At 39.2% G+C, this 25,559-nt stretch overlaps 1 protein-coding gene across 6 annotated transcripts in view; it reads right to left on the bottom strand.

The window, feature by feature from the left end:
* Nucleotides 1–25,559, bottom strand: part of ppp1r13bb (protein phosphatase 1, regulatory subunit 13Bb) — a 96,918-nt gene that overhangs the window by 67,965 nt on the left and 3,394 nt on the right. For 2 of the 6 annotated variants that reach the window (XM_067991723.1, XM_067991724.1), the window contains exons 1-4: nucleotides 7,244–7,412; nucleotides 5,379–5,526; nucleotides 1,559–1,678; nucleotides 59–135 (exon numbers count right to left, since the gene is read on the bottom strand). In XM_067991723.1, the coding sequence (XP_067847824.1) occupies nucleotides 59–135; nucleotides 1,559–1,678; nucleotides 5,379–5,526; nucleotides 7,244–7,366 (468 nt within the window). In that variant the 5' untranslated portion in view covers nucleotides 7,367–7,412. Of the gene's footprint in view, nucleotides 1–58; nucleotides 136–1,558; nucleotides 1,679–5,378; nucleotides 5,527–7,243; nucleotides 7,414–25,559 lie in introns of those variants that run through there. The other 4 variants (XM_067991727.1, XM_067991728.1, XM_067991725.1 and 1 more) reach the window with 3 other exon arrangements.

Raw genomic sequence — 25,559 nt, 5'->3', positions numbered from 1 at the left:
GCACAGATGCATTCAAGGAAATTATAAATAAGACAAGCGAGGGCAAGAAACTAATTACCCCATTTTCAAAACGCTTGTCTGTAGACAGGTTTATTCCATTCCATCTACTTAGTTGATCTTGAGACTGACGTCCACCTGCAAAGGCAAACCAAAGTTTTTATTAAACATGCCTACTTTTAGAATGAAGGAAAACCAAACAGAGACAAAAATACCGTTGCAAACTCAAACAATAGTCTGTAGTGGTTAAGCTGTTTGATTTTAGCCGTTTAGTATCAGAGACTATTGTTGTCTGCGTAAACGATATAAAGTCTCCCAAGTACTGACATAGCATCAGATTCACCACACGGGGTATATTATATTGCCAAGTGTTACCGTTTATTACTTTAATGTACTAATCACAGCCAAAGAAGGGCTGTCCTCCCATCATGACTCTCAGTCTGTACCTTTACTTGCTTGCCTGATTCAGAGGGTTGTGGGTTTGAGCCCCATACTGAGCTGACACTATAGTGCAGAACTGAGAGACTGCTACATTGCCAAATGTACTGTCCTTCATATGTGATATCAAACTGAGAAAAGGTTTTTCTGGTCCAGTTACTCAGATTTATATTGAAGTTCCCATGGCATTATTGGAAGAGCAGTGAATAGAGAAAGGCGCTATATAAATGAAAGTTCTTTCTTTTAAATTAAACTGAGAGCATAGGGTGCAGCATCACGGGTTCAAACTAGTAAAAGATAAATTTAGAACTGAAATCAGAAAGTTCTTCTTTACACAAAGTAATGAACACTTGCAAAGGACTTCCAACTAAGAATAATAGGGGCGAAAAGCCTGGAAACATTTAAGCAACAATTAGACGTGGCAATTGCAGGACTATAGAGTCTTTCTGGATGGATGAAGAAGGGCCAAATGGCCTTCCTCAGCCCTAAGTATCTGTGAGTCTAGTCTTTGATGAGGCAATAGGATGTTACTCCATAATCTTTAGCCCGTTTTATATTCCACCCGATTTTCTTTTCCATCGACTTCACTGGAAAAGAAAAAAAAAAAATCGGACAGGCTGCCTTTTCACACAACCGCTGAAGACCAGTTTCACCCCCAAAATGTCAAAATAAATGTGATCCCTCAAAAATACCATGCAAAAGAAAGTTTGACTTGTTATGTCACCATAAACCAGTAGCCCTGATGATTCGGCCTTTTCATCTGGAATGCACTGTCTAAAAGAGTAGTGGAATCAGGTTTAATAATAACTTTCATAAGGGAATTGGATATATACTTGAAAAGGAAAAATTAGCAGGGCTATGGGGAAAGAGCAAGGGATTGGGACTAAACGGATAGCTCTTTCAAAGTGCCAGTATAGGTATTATGGGCCAAATCGCCTTTTCCTGTGCTGTATGAGTGTTTGAAAATCAAAAAAATTCTCAAATCACCTGATTCACACAGTACTTTGAAACTGCACATTAATCCCCAATGAAAAACTTTGTGAAAATTAAAATGGTTCAGCTCCCTCAGTGCACATTATATTCACAGCTCATCACAGTTTTTATGGGTCAGTGTTTTACTTACTTTGTTCACTACTCTCATTGGGCGAATCTTCATGACGGAGAAAGAATTTCACTTCTTCCCTACGAGGCCCCCACTTCTGCAGATGTTCATAAATCATGTGGTCAGAAGGAATGGCACGCTCTGTCAAAGACACAAAATGTTACCCCCTATAGAACATCACAACACTTATTTGTGTCAAAGTATTCAAAAGTAAATAAAATATTGTACCATAAAAATCTTTTTGGATTATGGCCTTGTACAGAACACATTCTTTAAAGTTCCCCTGGGATATGGCCACAGATGGCTGGTAGTAAGTTACAAGGCAGCAATTCAAATCAAGTGGTTCTGATGACACAATGAACCAGATATAAACATCAGTGGTACCTTAAAATTCACTGCCAGTCAGGTTACAAGCATTTCAGGTCACAGTGTATATACAGAGATGGGCAAAAGGATAAATAAGTAAATGGTGACCTAGAAGCTGAAGATATATGGTGTCATGGAACTGCCATCATTATTTTTCTTCTGGAGGAATGTAGGAGAAAGAGAGCAAATGATCGAGAAAGTGCACAAGAGCATTAAATAAATTTAAAACAGAAATAGACAGTTTCCTAGAAGTAAAGGGAATTAGGGGTTATGGGGAGCGGGCAGGAAATTGGACATGAATTTAGATTTAAGGTTAGGATCAGATCAGCCGTGATCTTATTGAATGGCAGAGCAGGCTCAAGGGGCCGATTGGCCTACTCCTGCTCCTGCTCCTATTTCTTATGTTCTAAAGAGAAAGTGTACGAAAAAGAGACCACATGCAAGCAAATGAGAAAGATCAAAAAAAGAGACAGAGACAGAATAAAAGTTCTCAAGTCTTTGGGCAGACTTTGCTTGTGATATAAAACTTGATTAGTTGGTGGAAGGGAAAAGAGTATGCAAATCGAGTGGATAAATGGACAGAAATCTAGATGGATCAGGGGATTTGGCCGACAATGTTGCAAATGTTGTTTAATGCGGATGAATACATTGGGAAAAGGGAATCAGTAGACAGAATATAAAATGAATCATACACATTATTATACAATATAGGAGGGCAGTCAATAGCTCAGGGAAGCATTAGTGGTAAAAAGCAAGATTTTAGGCTGTATAGTCTTAGGGATAGAATGGAAGTTCCAAAGGTTAATAGTGAGCTTGCATAGAGCACTGGTTCAACTTCACCTGGAATATTGTTTGCATTTCTGACCATCAAACCTGCTGTTTGGATAGGATTCAGACAGCAACTAAACAGATACTGGGAATTTGGCATCCGAGTTAGGAGGAGAGATTAAGGAAGCTGAGAATGTATACACTCAAGAAAAGTTAGCTTTTGCAGACTTTGTTGAACTATTCCAGATTCTAAGGGGTTTAGATAAAAGTTGGTGTATCTTCATTGGATTCTGAAGTGTTCCTTCTTTGTCCCAAAAGAAGCAGGCCATTTAGAATAGGTTGTCTGGTACATCAGATGGGTTTCATGAACTACAAAATAATCTCAATGTTGCACATGCAATTTTTGCATAGTATTTGCAAGTAGGATGAATTCATGTGAAATTTGAACCCTTGTTACTGTAATAATTTCTTATACTGTGTAGTCTATAAGACTGCACATAATTTATATGTCATTTCCATTTTTATGAAGTCACATTTTGAATAAACATTCAGAAGTATACTTTAGCATTCAAAATGTTGTTTCTGTTCCAGAAGTACGAGATGCAAAAAGAGGAAGAATGTTATATTCTGTAGGAAAAATGGCTTATGAAAGTAGTCTCTTAAATTACAATGCCGAATTTTCTAGGAAAGGGTTAGTATTGGAATTCTGAGAAGACAAAAGATTCTCACAGATGAGTAACAAAGGACCCTTGTAACTGGCAGCTGTATCCATTAGTAATTGGTACCAGGTGAACCCAGATTAGTCAAGGTTACCTGTATGGATGGGTCAGACAGTCTGGGAATATAAATATTTAGGACAGTCTCTCGGAAAACCCTGCTTATCTCGTCTACATGTCAGCATTATTAAAAAAACATATATTGCTATTATCGAAAGGAAGTAGTGGACTGCATAAACAGCTATCATTTGTATTCCTGGCATGATTACAGTATCCAATGCATATTAGGAAACTAAGGTCAGATTCATCCCAAAAACTAACTTCAATTTGCTACTCTAAACTATCAAAATCATCAGACCAAACTCACCCATAGATCTAAAGCTGCTTCCAATTTGGGTAAATACCAATATAAATTGATGGTATATTTACAATCTAAATTACCTTGTACCAAAGGGACCTCCTTTGTTTACTCCACCTGTTCAACATGTGCTACTTTCTTTCTTATTGCCAAATGTCTCTGCTTACTAGCATTTTTACATTAAAAAAACACATCTCTACAGGCAAATTGCCTAATGTGTATATTCTACAGGTTTCTGCTGATGCTTTTGTGAGTAAATTCACCCACAGTATAGGACTGAGGCATACAGACCAGGAAGGTTCCAGTTTCAACCCATGGTCTGTGCCAAGGTATCAGATCTCAACTAGGGCAATGAAATCGTCTTCATCATCCCTGAGCTAGAGTATAGCTGAAGAATAAATCATCCAGAAGTCCTGAAACTAATTGGTATTCAGTGACCTCTGCTAGAAAGCGAGTGTTTGTAGACACTAGGCAATAACATGATAAGTTTATCTGTAATCCCACAGTCAGATAAAAAGGAACCACTTAGATAAGTACCAGAGAGCTGCTGGCATCCATAGGATCATATTCCAGCATGAGGTAACACCTTCAGCTGATGGGGGGAGAAATTTGGAAAATTATTTTTTAAACAATACAGCCATCAACTGTATATGAATGGGGCAACTTCACTCAAACACATGGTTGTGAAACTATACAAGAACATGTATGTGATGCATAAGAATGAGAAAATCCCATTCTATCTATCTAGATTCATATACAGAACTGACTCAGGTCATTTTATCATCCTCCACCCTGCGAACTCAATTTATGTATCTCTATTCCCCCTTAAATCCAGGATCTATCGTTTTCTTTTTGAAAAAATTAGGTAAATATTCACTGTAGTCTATTCCTCATGTTAACAACAGTGTGAAGTAATTACATTTAGCCCACCACTTCTTTACTATGTGCTCCTTGGTCATTGCAGTGTTGATTTGAATTCCCTTGCGCTATTTTAAGAGTCACTAGATTTAAGAATACTGGAGAAAAAGATTGGTGTAGTAATGATCTGCCCTGGTTGTTTTTAGTAGACTGTAAGTGAGATATGCAAGTTACTAAAAAGGTCAGAGGCAGAATATTAATGCCGTGTTAATGTTCACATTTTTATTAGAATTTGGCTAGGTTAGATATCTAATGGGAAAGGCATGCATATTTTGGGGCGACTAAGCCAAGGGGGAAATTTTACTTTTCCCAGAGGGTGATTAACCTGTAGAACAGGAATCCGGAGGAGGTAATGGAGATGGATTCCTTCTAGCAAGATGTATTCTGGAAAATTAGATGACACATGGAAGGCTAAAGCAAATTATTCTAGAAACAAAAGGTGTGGATCTGGGTCCTCCTGGAAATTGCCAATTACCCATGTGGGGTGAGAGAAATTTTTAAACAGTGAACTCATGAACTGGTTACAGACCTGTTTTTTGCCTCTCAGGTGGGGAAGAGGGATGGTTAGTGTATGGGCATGAAATCAGTCAAAGGATGGGGGTAAGTACGTATGGACTGATGGTTTTTGCTTGATGTGCACAGACAACCAAACATTTGGTTATACATTGTGGACAATGCTGTGCACCCAATAATGGTAAATGAGTGCAACACCTACCATTTCCTCGCCACACCTCAGCCAAGTGACAACCAATCTCACCAGGTTCCTTGCAGAATTCAACAACATCTCGACATGTTGTTTCTGGGGTTATGGGGACTTCTGTTAAACCCTGCTCATTGTTACTCAAGTACACAGTCAGTATCATCTGCAAAAAAAGAGGAAATATTAAACATTAGATATATAGTATAATCTATTTTTATCCTGATAATTTTCAGTAAATAGGTTTCAGGTGAATGCCATACTGCCATCAAATTTTAAAAGTCAGAACAGGTCAAATAAATGTAAATAGTGTATTGTGTGAATAGAAAGTACAGTTACCAAACTTAGAAAAATGAAATCTGTACATATAAAGTGTAATAATTTAACACCAATTTTTTAAAAAGTAAATTTAAACCCATTTTTAAGGCCAAAATATGATTACTTTATGACACCACAACATTCTCATCTGAAGGGTTGTGCTCACTTCTTATATTTTAAGTTAAAAACCTCAACTGAATGTAGTCCAGAAACACAGCAAATATACAGTAAAGATGTATTGTTTTTAAAATCATATAGTGCATAGTAGCATCCGATTTAATGCTTTAATACAATAGGAATGCACTTGTCCCAGGAATGTTTTTGTTTTGAGTGCACAACCTGCAGTTTGGCTATCTCAGTGATACATCAGTAAACATTCAATCCCAGCTGAACCCACAAAGGGAAACTGTTGTGCCAGATTTAACACAATGATGTCTACCAAATTTCCCAGTACATCTGCAGAGCCACTAAACAAAGCACCAGCTGTGGATTCTTCTTTAGTGTGTTATGTAGATTGCTAATCATAGCACTAACTCATACGAGCAAATTCTTTAGTTCTCATCATACATACACAATTATGTTATTGTTTGATTTTTTTTTAAAAATCACAGGAGGAGGCTGGGCTGTTGCAATGGATTAGAGCAGTGATTCTCAAAATGTATTTATTTATTAAAAACATCAAAATAGCCTCTCACCCCAATAACTTTGGATATTGGTATCAGTAAGTCTGTTTGGTACACCATAATATGGAATTTGCTGAAACTAAAAATGACAGTTTGAATTAATTTGATATTATTTAGCATTTCATCTTATATTCTTTAATATTGAATCATTTTCTCCTATATTTTATTAAAAGTAGATTAAATGGTTGATGCGTTTATAACAAATATTAAAAAAGGTGGGCTAACTTGAAATCAATGGAAATGAAAATGAAAATGAAAATGAAAATCGGACTGTTTCTATAATGGGCAGCCAAATCCCAACACCAGTTTTACACCCAGGTGGCAAGTTGAAAAATTTACCCCAATGACTCTTGTAACTCATAAATGAAAGGGATCATAAGGTAATCACTATTCATGTGTGAACTGTAACAGTGTAACGTTTCCAGAACAGAAACGTTGTGACTTGCTGTGCTGATTACCAGAAGCAAATAGTACTTATATGTGGCTTTGACAAAACACTAGGTAACGCAAGTAATTTCAATAATTTTCTGTGAGGGAACAAAACTGCTGCACGTTGTACAAGAACTTTTAAGACTGCATACTAATTAGGTGAAAACTAAACCATATTCTACCGACTCAATTAAAATGCACTGCACACTTCAAAGACTGCACAAAACGCTGGATTCATCGGAACACTGAAACAATAACAGGACCACACACTGTTCAAAATCCTGCTTTGCCAAAGCACACAACAAACAGCAGTTCATGTTTATTTGGGGACTTAGAAACATTAACTTGATGTTTGCAGGTGTCTTGAAAGCAACGTCAAACTAAGCATTTATCTAATAAACGTTCTACAAAAGTTACATTAGTTCAAAGAATAACGCATCACTTATACTTCACCTTGCCATGGTTGAAGTTCCCTTTATTCGTGATATTAAGTTTTTGTCCAATTTTCTTACACAGCCAAGAATTCTCTCTCGACTTAATTAAGCTCTGCAGCACCATTGCAACAAAACGGGTCATGTGCTTTGCATTAATAATCTAATTTAAAAGAAAATAAAATGGAGGGGAAAACAAACAGCAGAACAAAAAAAAGTTGTAGTGAACTGGAATGGAGTTCCAAGAGAAAATAGCTTGTGTCTGCACTGGGCTCGAATGGTAATCAGTTTCTCTGCATATGTAGACGTCATTGAGTACTTGTGATACGAGAATCACCAGGCATACTTACGACTTTAGCACTGATAAGATGGCCCTAATAAAACAAGACGGAGTTTACTACTGACAGCAAGGGTATATCGAGTTCACCCTAATCTGGTATACATTTGTGCTGAAATTCCATTTATTTTACTCAAGGCAAATTCTCTCAGTGGGGTAAAAAAATCGTTTCTGGGAAATCACTGAGCTGGGGGTGTGCAATTTTGCAACTCGCGCACCAGATGCAGAATATTTATCCTGCTGTTCCATCTCCGTAGAATATAGCTATATAACTAGACTCCAAAAAGAAATACGCCGCACGCAGTGTATACAGCCCCAACATCACGGAACTCATTACGAGTGGGAATTCCCCTATTTGGTTTAACAATGCGGCCCATTTTGATGAGTCATTTTTAAAAAATTTAACACAGCTTCCATCTTTAAATACATTTGCAATATGTTACGCTTGCCAATTGCAAAAGTCACATTCATCTGATTTTGTAAAGCTAACAAAAAATTCAGCTCCCGAACTACTAAATTTAAGAATGGTAGTGTATACTCTTTGCAAAATGCTCAAAAATTCATTTTTCCCAGGCGTGGAGATATTCTGCTCGAGTTTTCTAATAGCACCACAGCCAGCTGCAAAATTTAATCAAAACTATAAAACAAACTCCAAGGGTTAGATGTACAGAAACTGAAAAATTTTTTTAACACTAGCAGTTAAGAAAATAATTTACTTCTTTACATTTAGTCAAAGTAAGTGTAAAATTGGAGGATTTCCATAAGCATGCAGTACATACCTAAGGGAGGCTAATCAGGACAGTTACTATGAGCTGAAAATATGAAACTTGGGTTGCAGCCAGTTGTTTCAACTCAGAAATGTCCAATAACTTTTTTTAATGAAGGCATGTTTTGTTTACTTGGTAATTAATTGCATTCCTCACACATGAAATTATTAGCTGCATAAGTTATATTGCAAGTCATAAGATTACCAGCCCACAGTCATTAGCAAGATTTGAAAAACACTACAGGGACACTGACTTGTCAGAGTCATGGAATTAATTCTAAAAAAGTACACATTATCTTTCCAATTCTGCACAATAGTTTTTATTTATGGATGAACAATGGTGCGCACAGGCCGATGTCCAGAAATTCTTCTTGTGTTGTGGCAGTCTTATGTTAGTTTGTAGCAGTCGTTATTTAAGTGTGGTGTGCAGGGATGCTTGTGAATGTGATGGAAGACCACAATATTTGCCTCTCAGACAGAGGAGTTCTCAGAGGTCAAGTCCAGAGGTGTAATCAGATTTCACAGGAGGCTCAACTATCAGATACTAAGCCATCCGCAAGTAACATGGCCTCCATTTGAAAGCTCCCTACATGGACACAGAAGATATTCAAAACTCACCAGAGTAAGGGGACAAAGAATAGACGTAGGTCCAATCGCTCAAACCTCAAAACTGTAACAAGTTCAATTTTTGTGCTTACTAATATGATGGATCAATGCTAAGCAATGGAAATTTCCCACTTCTTGCACCCATCCTTAAGCACATCCCCAAAGTCAGTAACAGGCTTGGTCACATGCATGATCTCTACTCTACCCTTAAATTGGTTTGGTGTATCACATAGTGTATGTATAAATTTATCTACTCTCAGGAGTTGCACTTGAACTCAGCCATCAGGCAGAGGTGACTATTACAGGTTCCTATAATTGTAAACAATTTTACAACACCAAGTTATAGTCCAGCAATTTTATTTTAAATTCACAAGCTTTCGGAGATTTTCTCCTTCCTCAGGTAAATGTTCAGGATCTCCTTGAAGCCTACGCATTTATACATATTGAATAATACATGGTGTTTACAGACTGCCCCTGCAACTGCCCGTTGCCAAGGCAATCACCGTGTTCAGACAGAGAGGTGTCATCTGCAGAACCCCCGAATACACATTCAACAAAAAAACAAACAGGGAAAAAAAACAGAGAAAAAAAAACACAGAGAGAGGCAGAAACATCCGGAAGGCAGAGAGAGCCAGCAAATGACCCATTATATTAAAAACAGATAACATTTGTTCGCTGGTGGGGTAACGTGTAGCGTGACATGAACCCAAGATCCCGGTTGAGGCCGTCCTCATGGGTGCGGAACTTGGCTATCAATATTGATAGCCAAGTTCCGCACCCATGAGGACGGCCTCAACCGGGATCTTGGGTTCATGTCACGCTACACGTTACCCCACCAGCGAACAAATGTTATCTGTTTTTAATATAATGGGTCATTTGCTGGCTCTCTCTGCCTTCCGGATGTTTCTGCCTCTCTCTGTGTTTTTTTTTCTCTGTTTTTTTTCCCTGTTTGTTTTTTTGTTGAATGTGTATTCGGGGGTTCTGCAGATGACACCTCTCTGTCTGAACACGGTGATTGCCTTGGCAACGGGCAGTTGCAGGGGCAGTCTGTAAACACCATGTATTATTCAATATGTATAAATGCGTAGGCTTCAAGGAGATCCTGAACATTTACCTGAGGAAGGAGAAAATCTCCGAAAGCTTGTGAATTTAAAATAAAATTGCTGGACTATAACTTGGTGTTGTAAAATTGTTTACAATTGTCAACCCCAGTCCATCACCGGCATCTCCACATCATCACAGGTTCCTATAACTAATTGAGATTGTTCATCAAGTAAATTAATGTTGGACAGACAGACAGACAGACAGAGGCACATAATAGAAGGAAACATGATTCTCTTGCTCAGTTGTAGACTTAGAACACACCCACAAACACGATGCAGAGAAGCATTTCGGCTCTTCACTCCATTATTTAATGTGAACAGACATAGATACAGGCACACAGACAGTCAAATTTGTATAGTGGTATGAATGATCAGGGTATACAATGATATACACATAACAAAGGTACATTCCGATCCCAAAACCATCTGCTCTTCCTCCTCCACCCTGTCCAAGGACATATTTTCAGTCAAATGTGCTTTTTAATTTGTTTCATTGGCATGGATTTTTCTGAGATTTTTAGAATAAAAAGCCTGGTATTTTACACACTATCATATAGCCTTCAATGCATGTAATCATCAATTCATACATTAGAAAAGGCCAGCAAGAATGTGAGGCATTCTACGGTATATAAAGCATTTTCTTTATAACTATGCCAAATATGCCATTATTAAAAATAACCACACAGAATGCCATATGGTAGGCTTGTGAAAGCAATTCACCTCTTCAGATTGTAGCCCTAGACTAAAAGTTAACTAGTACCCAGATGTAAGCTCTGATACAATAGAAACCAAAATGAAATGAAAGTTCATAAAACAGTGTATTCAGGCTTCATTATAAAGAAAAAATAATCACAATGACAAAAATCAGTGCAATGTGATTTCTCACATGAATTCATCCTACTATGCAAAAATTGCATGTGCAATATTGAGATTATTTTGTAGTTCATGAAACCCATCTGATTTATCTGACAACCTATTCTAACACTTCTGAATTGCCTGCTTCTTTTGGGACAAAGAAGGAACACTTCAGAATCCAGTGAAGATACACCAACTTTTAAGGCAATGTATCTGCAGCATTTAACATTGATATTACTTCCCAAAGAAAATTGCAATGACAAATTATAACAATTACTGAAGTCCTCTTGGAGCACAGCTATGTAGAACCATCACGTAGAACCCATCAAAAGGTTAACAGCTGTGAACAAAAACAAAGCTGGAGAGAGATTGCATTTATGATTAATGAATTCAAATTGAAAGTTTGAATTTGGAGATAAACGTAAATATATTAAATGTAGTGGGAGAAAATTAAGCTGAGCTATTTTTAAGAAAAACTATTTAATTAAACAAGCTGGCTGCACACATTACTGCTAGCAATCTACGTCTGTGATGTTTTCTCAGATCTACAATATAATTTTATTTACAAGTAATTTGTTATGTATTGGAGAGACATATACACAGCACATACAAGCTATATCCAAACCACTGTCCCAGGAATTCAAACACAGTCCTGCAAAGAGATTACCTTTGAACATCCATACATAATAAGAAAGCCCATGATTTCACACCTTCTGTAGGTAACACCTCTCTGTCTGAACACGGTGATTGCCTTGGCAACGGGCAGTTGCAAAGACTATCTGTAATCACCATGTATTGTTCTGCGATTTATAAATGCGTAGGCTTCGAGGAGTTCCTGACATTTACCTGAGGAAGGAGGATGCCTCCGAAAGCTTGTAAATTTCAAATAAAATCGTTGGACTAAAACTTGGTGTTGTAAAATTGTTTATGATTATGTTATACTTAGAAGAATGAGCAGTTTTTTTAAAAGATGTTGTATCCCACCTCCAGGGTGGAGGGAGGAGGGAGGGAAGGAACAAGAACATACACAACCTTATCCACATTGATAATTATACAAGAATACCACAATCAAAATTTGATATAACTTAACACAATGTGTTACATTCTAGCCCACAGCTTCCTTTTCACCTAGCCAAGAAGAAGCAATCAGTTTCCAGGCCTCCAACGATGCTGTTTGTAGCAGTGGTGGGAGATGTACATAAGGAAGCTTGCTTGATATACCCTTCAATCGCCCTCTCGTTGGGACGGACGGACGGACGGACGGGCGCACGCACGCACACACACACACACGAACTTGAAGTACACCATACCTCTTAAAAGGAGTATTCATCACAGTTTCATTTGAAATACAACACAAACAGAATTACCATGCAAGATCATCTCCTAGGTAGATTCCACTCACCTCACTCCAAAGAATGATATCTCATATTGGTAGTTATATAAAAAGTTAGAATACAATTTTCTACTGCAAAGTACAATCTTCAGAACATGACCTTCCCCTTACCCCCCCAAAAAACTCCAATTCCTTACAAGCCAAATTGTAGCCTTTATTTCAACCCAATGTAAAAATATTTTAAGAACATTAATTGTGATCCTGGATTGTCATAATCCCTGCTGTAGCAACATCTCAAAACAAATGAGCATTTAGGCTTAACCAAAAACATTTCTTGAATAGGTTGTGGACTCTAACTTTATGCCTACATTAAAATTACAGGAAAAAATAGAAATGTTAAATATTGTTGGATAAAAAGCATGAAACCGACATGAAAGTCCATCCCCTAGCCTGTGGGTTTTATACAGGAAGCTTCAAAGACAATACAAAACTTGTGTTCTAAAAAATCCAGCCATCCTCTCATTTCTGAACAAATTAAGTTTCTTATGTGTTGAAAGTCATCAATATTTACCCAACACTCCCAATATTTCAAAGAGATATGTTTGGCTTCTTTGCTAAGAAACAAAACAACTTATAGGATTAGAGGGTCAGCATCAGGAGTGGCATTTGTCTATGGGGGCCACTACATGTTACTCGACAATGATAGTAAATATATCTACTTAATCTGGTGTCAAATCCACATACGTGCGATTGTGAAGAGGCGTGTTTGCGATAGGCAATATAAAAATAGTTAACAAAATGGTCGGCTATCAAGGCGTAGGTGCCCTTTCATTGGATCCGCTCAGGCCTGACTGGCTCAGGATTCCCTGTAATTGCACGGTCCTAACGCCACCGTGGTCAACATATAGCCATCAAATCGAGTCTTCTTAAAGATCTCCATGCAGCAGACCCACTGGTCCCAGGTCTGATCACATTAAGGTAGCATCTGACTAAGAAATTAGCTGGTGATCTGATAAATGAAGTGGTGAAAATGTTGTTTTAGGCCAACAAACTACACTTAACTGAAGACCTAATCAAAATGTTTATGTTTTTAATTAATTCTCAAAACTTTATTGATCCAGTTCTCTCCTCAAAAAAGAAACTGAACCCTTATACAAAAAACTAACAGTACAACAGTTCAAACAAGCACTAAGTCTAAATTCAACGTTAAATTATTTTTGCACTACTCTGGCACTTCTTGTTAGATAAAGTTTTCTCTGGCTCATTGTTTTGCTAATGATTGGCTACTGTCTTCTGCTTGCTATGCTCTGCTGCTGTGACTTATGGTTCCTTGACTGTGTGTGGGCTGCCTGAATGGCTCCACTTGTATTACAGAATGTGCAACCTTATTGCCAGTTCTTGCTAGAAATTGTGGATTTACTGTGTTTTTTTGCAAGTCTTTCCAGATTCTTTTTCTGATTTTTCCATTTTCAGTTCTTGAACAGTAGAATCTGACATCCACTTGCTGTTGCACTTTTGCTTGGATCAATTTCCCTTTCTCTGTTCTGACAAGAACTTTTCTAAGGTAGCAAGTTCTTTGGTATATTTGTTAAAGAGCCAGGTCCGTTTGGCTTGCCTCAGCTTTAATTTCTCTTTCATAACTTTTTATCCTCAGTTTCAGAAGTCAGCTTGCAGAGAGGTGGGGCTGCTAAAACAGTCTAAGCTGTCAAGTGTCTCACTTCACTTGGTGTGTAGTACCATTTGAGAAGAGTCAGCTAAGATCAGTGTCGGCCTCATGCCTTTTACAGGAGTACCTTTGTGATTTTAACTGTGTTTTCTATCTTTGTTCTATCCTGGCAAGAACAATAGAAGAAATCTAACTAGCAATTGGAAAAGCTTTAGAAAAATGAGACAACTATGAGACTGCATCACATCTCATCAAGCAGCTAATATTAGTACAAAGTGGCCCTGAAAACTTTTGATCTAGCGTTTGAGACAGATAAGGACAAATCAGGAAGTAACATTGCTCAGTTCTTCATGCCTATGGCCAAAGACTATATGATCTTCCAAACCAAATGCTGGATACACAGATGTAGATCACTCAATATTAATACACAAATTAAAATTAAATTCAGAAAGAGTTATTGAATTATTTTCCCATGCCACAGCTCCTTCATTTAAAAAAAATTCTCTCCCCAGTACATGCATCATGTCCTCAGCAGAGAGGACTGGCAGGCAAGACAACTGCTCTGTAACTGGCCACTGATTAGGACATATGTGTGAGCAGCCAAGTGCAATTCAGAGGTTTTTCCTTCCCTGTTAAGGCAGAGCATAACTTCAACCCTCTACCTCTTCAGTAGCCTGCCTAAGAATTACAGCCACGAACCTGAAAAGCCCTGATGTAACATAAATATACATTAAATATTAGAGTAAAATAGCCATATTGAGCTGCACAAAACTAGACTGATTAATTTTCATCAAAATCATCACTGAAGGGCTCATATGAATGTTGAACTGGCACATGATCAGCTACAGGTAGATTGCAAGAGGTCATTGAGATTAACCAATTCTGTTAGACTATAAAATATTCCAGTCACTGGTATTGTTTGCCTCCCATAATGCTTTTCCTTACATACAAATACCAGGCATTCCCGTGCTGTGGAAACTGACCATTGCTAGTCAGCTGCATTTTACACCAGCACTTCAAAATTCACATGCTCCATAGTATAAAGTACGTAAGCCAGCCCACAATTAAAAGGTGTAATACAGCTTTCTCAAATTTCAGTAAAACTGAGTTCACTTTGAATTAACACACAAATACCATTTAATGCTTGAAAACACCATGCCTTTTTGTCTCCTTGCCAAATCATTATAGAAACATTTTAGTGTTTTTAATAGTGCTATTATTAAAAGCTAATAATTTATAAATGTCAAAACAATATTCCTGGTGTTACACAAATATACATTGAAAATACAAGTATGCCACTTTAAATGTTTACAAGAGTACCAAGTAATTTAGCTAATATCTACTATACTAGTTATATTCTAACATAAATTTGACAATATATACACAATGATTCAGTGTTGGAAGAGTTCCATATTTCAACTGTACAATATTCATTAAAAGATATTTGCAGTATACAATATATAAAACTAAAACAAGGTTCTATTACCATAAAAATACAATTTTATAGCTATGTAAATAATGCACATAGTTTATCTGAACCATGAATTTTTTAAACGAGAAATTTGCAATAACCAACAGTTTACTGTGAAAGTGCTTAAGCAGATTTTTTTTAAAAACATAATTCAGAAATACATTACGACAGACCTTTGGGAGAACCATTACTTTCCAACTCTCAATGTATGCTCAAAAGCTCCAAAAGTGTACTGCTAAATTTTACACCATCGACATGAGGGCAGCTATACATTCCTCAAAGCCAGCAGTTACTTGTGAAAGTTTAATCCTTGGCATATAACCATGGTGTGTTGAAGCACATCAACTGTGCAACAGCTAGAACACTGCAGCATAATTAACCAAGATTCTATTCACTCTCAACAGAGCATGGAGCGTCTCCAACTGAATGTTACTGCCTCCAAGCGGTGAATTGTTCAAATTGGCTTAGGGTGAAGAAAACAAACCTTCAGCCCTAAATTAATTTCTTGTTATGCAAAAATAGGGTTTACAAAAAAAAAAAGTTGGAAAAGAACACCCAAAACGTCATCAGAAGGTTCATTTATTTCCTATACTGTATTGGTTTTTGTGCCATAAATTTGTGCACAGACAAATTAAAAACCTGATGCAAAGCCTCCCACCAGCTGCAAATTAGTAAACATCAACCATTTTACCACATATGCACTTAACATGCCAAGCGTGAAGAAAAAGTGTTTTTATTTAATTATTTTGTGCCTGCCCTATTGTAGCTGAAATATCTGGCACACTACACAAAGCATCCACTGAGAAAGGAAGTTCATTATGATTTGGCACTCAAATTGTAAAACACTTCAATAAAGTTTTTGCCAGCACAATACATCTTAGACAAGTCAATGCCAAGCTTTAGTCAAATTGTAATAGTTGCTTATCAGTATTCTCGTTACAAAATTATAACATATGTCCTTTATGGGACAATCTACTATACATTATGTGGAGATGCCGGTGGTGGACTGGGGTGGACAAATGTAAGGAATCTTACAACACCAGGTTACAGTCCAACAGTTTTATTTGAAAATCATAAGCTTTCGGAGCTTTCCTCCTGACGAAGGAGGAAAGCTCCGAAAGCTTGTGATTTTCAAATAAAACTGTTGGACTGTAACCTGGTGTTGTAAGATTCCTTACATTTACTATACATTAGAATACATGATGCATGTAAGTAGCCTATCAATGTCCTAACAAACACACTACATTATTGGTAGAAAGAGACCTTTACAAAAAAAAAGTATAATATGTAGCATCCCTAAAACCATAAGAAAACTATAAACTCTAAAGTGATAATCCACCCGAGCATAGTACTTCCTCACACTTGCTATTTGGCTTTAGCCTCATTTGCTGATTCTGGTATGGAAGTCAGAAGGTGGTGAAGGGCAGTTACTACCTAGTTTCTCATAAAATAACTTCAAAACAAGTAAAAGATCCTTGAATCCATTTTAAATGGCAAATTTAATAGCTGTCAACTGACAGTGTATTTGATCTTTCAGAAAACAATGTAGGTTATAAATGCTGCAACTTGAATATTTTAATCTCCTGTACATGAAAATCAAATTACAATCAGCCAGGTCTTCAGATATTGTTAAGTCATTGAGAGTCTGATAAACTTTTAAAATCCTCATTAATAAATATCTACTTTTGAAAGTCACATCATACTTTGAAACGGTTTCAATTTCCAAATACTCCCATTTTAGGCTTATAGAATCATAGAATCATAGAAGTTACAACATGGAAACAGGCCCTTCGGCCCAACATGTCCATGTCGCCCAGTTTATACCACTAAGCTAGTCCCAATTGCCTGCACTTGGCCCATATCCCTCGATACCCATCTTCCCCATGTAACTGTCCAAATGCTTTTTAAAAGACAAAATTGTACCCGCCTCTACTACTGCCTCTGGCAGCTCGTTCCAGACACTCACCACCCTTTGAGTGAAAAAATTGCCCCTCTGGATCCTTTTGTATCTCTCCCCTCTCACCTTAAATCTGTGCCCCCTCGTTATAGACTCCCCTACCTTTGGGAAAAGATTTTGACTATCGACCTTATCTATGCCCCTCATTATTTTATAGACTTCTATAAGATCACCCCTTAACCTCCTACTCTCCAGGGAATAAAGTCCCAGTCTGTCTAACCTCTCCCTGTAAGTCAAACCATCAAGTCCCGGTAGCATCCTAGTAAATCTTTTCTGCACTCTTTCTAGTTTAATAATATCCTTTCTATAATAGGGTGACCAGAACTGTACACAGTACTCCAAGTGTGGCCTCACCAATGCCCTGTACAACTTCAACAAGACATCCCAACTCCTGCATTCAATGTTCTGACCAATGAAACCAAGCATGCTGAATGCCTTCTTCACCACCCTATCCACCTGTGACTCCACTTTCAAGGAGCTATGAATCTGTACTCCTAGATCTCTTTGTTCGATAACTCTCCCCAACGCCCTACCATTAACGGAGTAGGTCCTGGCCCGATTCGATCTACCAAAATGCATCACCTCACATTTATCTAAATTAAACTCCATCTGCCATTCATCGGCCCACTGGCCCAATTTATCAAGATCCCGTTGCAATCCTAGATAACCTTCTTCACTGTCCACAATGCCACCAATCTTGGTGTCATCTGCAAACTTACTAACCATGCCTCCTAAATTCTCATCCAAATCATTAATATAAATAACAAATAACAGCGGACCCAGCACCGATCCCTGAGGCACACCGCTGGACACAGGCATCCAGTTTGAAAAACAACCCTCGACAACCACCCTCTGTCTTCTGTCGTCAAGCCAATTTTGTATCCAATTGGCTACCTCTCCTTGGATCCCATGAGATTTAACCTTATGTAACAACCTACCATGCGGTACCTTGTCAAATGCTTTGCTGAAGTCCATGTAGACCACGTCTACTGCACAGCCCTCATCTATCTTCTTGGTTACCCCTTCAAAAAACTCAATCAAATTCGTGAGACATGATTTTCCTCTCACAAAACCATGCTGACTGTTCCTAATTAGTCCCTGCCTCTCCAAATGCCTGTAGATCCTGTCCCTCAGAATACCCTCTAACAACTTACCCACTACAGATGTCAGGCTCACTGGTCTGTAGTTCCCAGGCTTTTCCCTGCCGCCCTTCTTAAACAAAGGCACAACATTTGCTACCCTCCAATCTTCAGGCACCTCACCTGTAGCGGTGGATGATTCAAATATCTCTGCTAGGGGACCCGCAATTTCCTCCCTAACCTCCCATAACGTCCTGGGATACATTTCATCAGGTCCCGGAGATTTATCTACCTTGATGCGCGTTAAGACTTCCAGCACCTCCCTCTCTGTAATATGTACACTCCTCAAGACATCACTATTTATTTCCCCAAGTTCCCTAACATCCATGCCTTTCTCAACCGTAAATACCGATGTGAAATATTCATTCAGGATCTCACCCATCTCTTGTGGTTCCGCACATAGATGACCTTGTTGATCCTTAAGAGGCCCTACTCTCTCCCTAGTTACCCTTTTGCCCTTTATGTATTTGTAGAAGCTCTTTGGATTCACCTTTGCCTGATCTGCCAAAGCAATCTCATATCCCCTTTTTGCCCTCCTGATTTCTTTCTTAACTCTACTCCGGCAATCTCTATACTCTTCAAGGGATCCACTTGATCCCAGCTGCCTATGCATGTCATATGCCTCCTTCTTATTTTTGACTAGTGCCTCAATCTCCCGAGTCATCCAAGGTTCCCTACTTCTACCAGCCTTGCCCTTCACTTTATAAGGAATGTGCTTACCCTGAACCCTGGTTAACACACTTTTGAAAGCCTCCCACTTACCAGACGTCCCTTTGCCTGCCAACAGACTCTCCCAATCAACTTCTGAAAGTTCCTGTCTAATACCATCAAAATTGGCCTTTCCCCAATTTAGAATTTTAACTTTTGGGCCAGACCTATCCTTCTCCATAGCTATCTTAAAACTAATGGAATTATGATCACTGGTCCCAAAGTGATCCCTCACTAACACTTCTGTCACCTGCCCTTCCTTATTTCCCAAGAGGAGGTCAAGTTTTGCCCCCTCTCTAGTCGGGCCATCCACATACTGAATGAGAAATTCCTCCTGAATACACTCAACAAATTTCTCTCCATCCAAGCCCCTAATGCTATGGCTGTCCCAGTCAATGTTGGGAAAGTTAAAGTCCCCTACTATTACCACCCTATTTTTCTTGCAGCTGTCTGTAATCTCCTTACATATTTGCTCCTCAATTTCCCGTTGACTATTTGGGGGTCTGTAGTACAATCCTATCAAAGTGATCTCTCCCTTCTTATTTTTCAGTTCTACCCATATGGACTCAGTGGGCGAACCCTCGGATATATCCCCTCTCACTACTGCCGTGATGTTCTCCCTAATCAAGAACGCAACTCCCCCTCCTCTCTTACCTCCTGCTCTATCTTTCCTATAGCATCTGTACCCTGGAACATTGAGCTGCCAGTCCTGCCCCTCCCTTAGCCATGTTTCAGTAATAGCTATAACATCCCAGTCCCATGTACCCATCCATGCCCTGAGTTCATCTGCCTTGCCCATCAGACTTCTTGCATTGAAATAAATGCAGTTTAATCTAGACTTCCCTTGGTCTTTGCCCTGCTTTCTCAGACCATCTGTCCGGTCATGTTCTGTACACTATCTGTGTAATAATTTTAATCTAAAAAATACATATATGCAAATTCTTAATTCCAGTGTACACAATTTACCCAGATCCATACATAATGAGTTTGAATAAAGTCAATACAGGGCATGCTAACTTTAAAGTCTATCCAAGCTACTTCATATAGGGGTTAACTTAAAAAGACTTGCAAATGGTAAGAGTCCAAATATGAAAGAATGTTCCAACAAAAGTACCTTCTAACACTATGCTATTCAATTAAAAATGTATAGGCCAAAAAAGGTACAAAAAAAATGTTAATTACAGTTTTTGGGCGATTCAGAACCACACACACTTCTGTAGCATCTATTCATGCACATGTGTATGTATACATAAGAACATAACAAATAGGAGCAGGAGTAGGCCAATCGGCCCCTCGAGCCTGCTCCGCCATTCAATAAGATCATGGTTATTTTGTTTTTAATACAAATTTTGGGTCTGCCTTTACTATTCTATCAGTTTCAGCTGCACTGGTCACTCCTGTAGAGGATCTCATGTCCCTTATGTTCAGAGGCCCACCTGTACTGCCCAATATCTAATTATACAATCGGGTAACCTAGGTGCGAATTGGATAGCATGTTCGCTTCTCCGTTCTTTCAATTGACAGAACTGATGAACACACAGGTGAGATGAGGTCATTGTAAAATCAAGAAGGTAGTTTATTTTGCAGAATACACGTGACTGAACACGACAGTACTTCCAGAGCTTTTTAAACTTCTTCTATAACACTTTCCGTACCATAAAAATACCAGCAAAAACATGTTGCACTACTCTGGAGGGCAGACGCTCACATTAATTTTCCTTTCTTTCTTGTCGTTCTCTTGCTATAAAAACTGACCAGCTGTATTATAATTTCCAGCTCAGGCCTGCCTCTCCCAGCCTTTGCTGGAACTAATTCCCCATGCATTTTGCTTTTTTTTTGTTGTTTCTCAGCACAGGATGTGGGGCTTGCTTCCTGATCCTTCTCCTGTCCAGCAGCTGGTAAGTAGAGCTGGCAATCAAAATTACCTCCCGCCAAAAGAGCAGATTCTTACCAGACTATCCTGGCAGCTGACCACTGCTGAATTAAAATGAATAGGGTCATCCTAACAATAGGTGTGGATGCTCACTGTGACAAGTTAATGATCCCTCTGCCATAGTCACAGATTGGTCTTGGCTCATCTGGCTTGACCACATAACTTTTATTTTAGCCTTAGCTGTACTTCAACTCTTTGTGGATTCACTTTAATTTAAATATGATCACTTCTGTTGAAAAATAATTTTAAATCCTGAAATGCCACCACTGTTAATTTTCAAATACAATGAACTTCTCTAAGCAGCAAATACTGTTTACGGTGCCTCAACCACCAAGTCTTGCTAGCCCATAATTCATTTTCTCACTGACATAAATTGGCTCCCTGTCTTCGCATCCCTCCATGACCTTTTTTTATTTGTTCATGGGATGTGGGCGTCGCTGGCGAGGCCGGCATTTATTGCCCATCCCTAATTGCCCTTGAGAAGGTGATGGTGAGCCGCCTTCTTGAACCGCTGCAGTCCCTGTGATGACGGTTCTCCCACAGTGCTGTTAGGAAGGGAGTTCCAGGATTTTGACCCAGCGACAATGAAGGAACGGCGATATATTTCCAAGTCGGGATGGTGTGTGACTTGGAGGGGAACGTGCAGGTGGTGTTGTTCCCATGTGCCAGCTGCTCTTGTCCTTCTAGGTGGTAGAGGTCGCGGGTTTGGGAGGTGTTGTCGAAGAAGCCTTGGCGAGTTGCTGCAGTGCATCCTGTGGATGGTACACACTGCAGCCACAGTGCGCCGGTGGTGAAGGGAGTGAATATTTAGGGTGGTGGATGGGGTGCCAATCAAGCGGGCTGCTTTATCTTGGATGGTGTCGAGCTTCTTGAGTTGTTGGAGTTGCACTCATCCAAGCAAGTGGAGAGTATTCCATCACACTCCTGACTTGTGCCTTGTAGATGGTGGAAAGGCTTTGGGGAGTCAGGAGGTGAGTCACTCGCCGCAGAATACCCAGCCTCTGACCTGCTCTCGTAGCCACAGTATTTATATGGCTGGTCCAGTTAAGTTTCTGGTCAACGGTGACCCCCAGGATGTTGATGGTGGGGGATTCGGCGATGGTAATGCCGTTGAATGTCAAGGGGAGGTGGTTAGACTCACTCTCGTTGGAAATGGTCATTGCCTGGCACTTATCTGGCGCGACTGTTACTTGCCACTTATCAGCCCAAGCCTGGATGTTGTCCAGGTCTCGCTGCACGCGGGCTCGGACTGCTTCATTATTTGAGGGGTTGCGAATGGAACTGAACACTGTGCAGTCATCAGCGAACATCCCCATTTCTGACCTTATGTTGGAGGGAAGGTCATTGATGAAGCAGCTGAAGATGGTTGGGCCTAGGACACTGCCTTGAGGAACTCCTGCAGCAATGTCCTGGGGCTGAGATGATTGGCCTCCAACAACCACTACCATCTTCCTTTGTGCTAGGTATGACTCCAGCCACTGGAGAGTTTTCCCCCTGATTCCCATTGACTTCAATTTTACTAGGGCTCCTTGGTGTCATACTCTGTCAAATGCTGCCTTGATGTCGGGAATTCAGCTCTTTTGTCCATGTTTGGACCAAGGCTGTAATGAGGTCTGGAGCCGAGTGGTCCTGGCGGAACCCAAACTGAGCATCGGTGAGCAGGTTATTGGTGAGTAAGTGCCGCTTGATAGCACTGTCGACGACACCTTCCATCACTTTGCTGATGATTGAGAATAGACTGATGGGGCGGTAATTGGCCGGATTGGATTTGTCCTGCTTTTTGCGGACAGGACACACCCGGGCAATTTTCCATATTGTCGGGTAGATGCCAGTGTTGTAGCTGTACTGGAACAGCTTGGCTAGAAGCGCAGCTAGTTCTGGAGCACAAGGCTTCAGCACTACAGCTGGGATGTTGTCGGGGCCCATCGCCTTTGCTGTATCCAGTGCACTCAGCCATTTCTTGATATCACATGGAGTGAATCGAATTGGCTGAAGACTGGCTTCTGTGATGGTGGGGATATCGCGAGGCGGCTGGGATGGATCATCCACTCGGCACTCCTACCTTATCTCTGAAACCTCCTTCAGCCTTGTCCTGTCCTGCTCCAGTCAGCCTTTTCAACCACCTCAGCCCTATTATATGTAATTCCCCCAATAAACCCCTCCAGTTCTTCATCTTTAAAAACCATCCTTTTGACCAAGCTTTCAGTCACCTCTTCTAATCCTGCACCATGGCTCATTGCCCATTTCTTTTATCTATTTTTTCCTGTCCTCTCTCAAAGGACCTTGGGTCATTTTGTACATAGAAGATGTTGTTTATCTCGTCACAGGCATAACTAAAGTTGGCAACAAGGTTACCCTAGTTAGAAATCCTCACAAAACCAAAAATATTTTTCAATATATGCAGAATTACACAAGAAACAAACATGCAGTTTCTCAGTAATATTCAATTTGTCTCCATTCAATTTCTTAAGACTCTTCAAAAACTTAACTTTTAGTCTTATGTACACTACTGTTGCAATTGGGCATAAAGTGTGGATTTGCACAAACTGGTGCTGAGTTTATTCTGATTGTAACTCAGAGTGGATGTTCTTACCTTGATTGTTATCAGTACTGTTAATTTGGTCAGTGAAGGGAACGGTTTGCATCAGTCTTCGCAGCTGATACAAATTCCCAGCCATTTCTACAGGGAAGGTCAATTTAGGACAAATATCAAGGTGGTAATTTTATGCAATCGAGCACTTTAACCAAATCAGAATAGCTGTTAAAAGTATGAAGCTAGTGGATACTTTTCCATTCAAAATGGACATGATCCTTTGGGCCTATAAATGCAGGATTTTTTGCTTGCAAAATTATTTCATCATGTTTTCAAGGAAATGTTGTAGAATACATAATCATCCTCTTGAACTGAAAGATGTAAGGCTATCAAATGATAAAGGAGGATGCCCTCCTTGCTGCTCCCATTCTTCACCCTCAGTAAACTCACATATATCCTGTTCCGCACCAAGACCTGCTCACCGATCATCCACTTCCCTCGCTAACCTACGTAGGCTTCCAGTTCTCCAGTGAAATCATATTTAAAATCATTACTGCCATCCACAAATCCCTCCATGGCATTACTCCAATGTATCTCTGCAGTCTCCTCCAGCCCAATACCCCCTCCCAAATACTCTGATTCCAGCCTTCTGTGTATTCACCCTTTGCCATGCCATTGGCACCAGAGCTTTCTGCCACCTGGATCCTACTCTTTGGAATTCTCTATCTAAACCTCTCCATCTTTAAAAACATCAAGATCCATCTCTGATCAATCTTTTGTCACCCCTCCAAATTTCTCCCTTCCAGCTCGGGTTCATTTTCTTCACATCCATTTGTGAATCACCTTGGATGACCCTTATGTTAAAGGCACTATATAAATGTAAATTGTTGTATAGAGCTCATCACTATATACAGAGGAGAGCAAAGAGTTTCATACCACATATGATATCTCCATGATTTTTTTTGCATTTCATGGAACTAGCATTATAATGGAAAATATACAGAACAAAAAGCGATCAGAACCCATATGTAAATCAATATTGTTTGCACCTAAAATGAACCCAAAATAACATGCTCCCTTGATAGTTTTGTTTGTTAAGGCAGTGAACAGTTGAGTTATACAAAAATCAAGATAAATCCCCAGTCTATGCTCAATTAGATGATCTGAGCCAAGGTTTCAATATAAAAGTGTTACAATTGGCTTCAACCCCTCTACGGCTACAAAAAGAAGAAAAATCAGCCGGATTATTGCTCTTGATCACCATCCAGTAACCACTGCTGACAGTGCACAAGTACAGACATCAAGCAAGGGCAGAATTGGGCTCAGGTATGACATGCTTCCCTACTGACCAGGTAAATAGCAGGCCGAAAAGAATAGTAGCCATTTGGGTAAAGTACCAGATGAAGTCTGGCAACTGTAGAACCATACCCTTAGCAGCAGAGGAAAAGGAGAGAAAATTGAAAGCAAAAATTGGAATTTACAAAAAAATACAAATCTGTCCAACATTTATCTTAGAAGATTTTTTTCACTTTACGAAAACCTACATCTTACTCTTGTTGCTGACCATAATCTGTCACTTGTTAAGCATCAGGTCAACCCAATCACGAGATATAAAAATCATATCAGAGAGAGAATGGGAATGTTCAGTACAGAATCAAGGTGTTCCAGTTACCATTTGTAAAGCGCAATGGTGTATTATAAAAGTAAAAGTAATGAAATTGGGAGGCCGATGTTTCTAGTTTTCATGGCTTTTCATAGCATAGCAACAAACAAATGTCAAAAGGTTACATTTTTGATAGTAAGTAGCTCAAACACAGTCAATATTAATGCAACCTAGCACAAGCTTCTCAACAGCATTTTAAATCAAAATTTTTATTTCACTCATCCAAGAGGATAGGTGCAAAACTAGAAAACATCAGTTTAATTTTATC

Source organism: Heptranchias perlo, chromosome 10, assembly GCF_035084215.1.
Source record: "Heptranchias perlo isolate sHepPer1 chromosome 10, sHepPer1.hap1, whole genome shotgun sequence".
Classification (NCBI taxonomy): domain Eukaryota; kingdom Metazoa; phylum Chordata; class Chondrichthyes; order Hexanchiformes; family Hexanchidae; genus Heptranchias; species Heptranchias perlo.
Note: the sequence above shows the minus strand (reverse complement) of the source record. Positions and strands in the feature narration are given on the sequence as shown.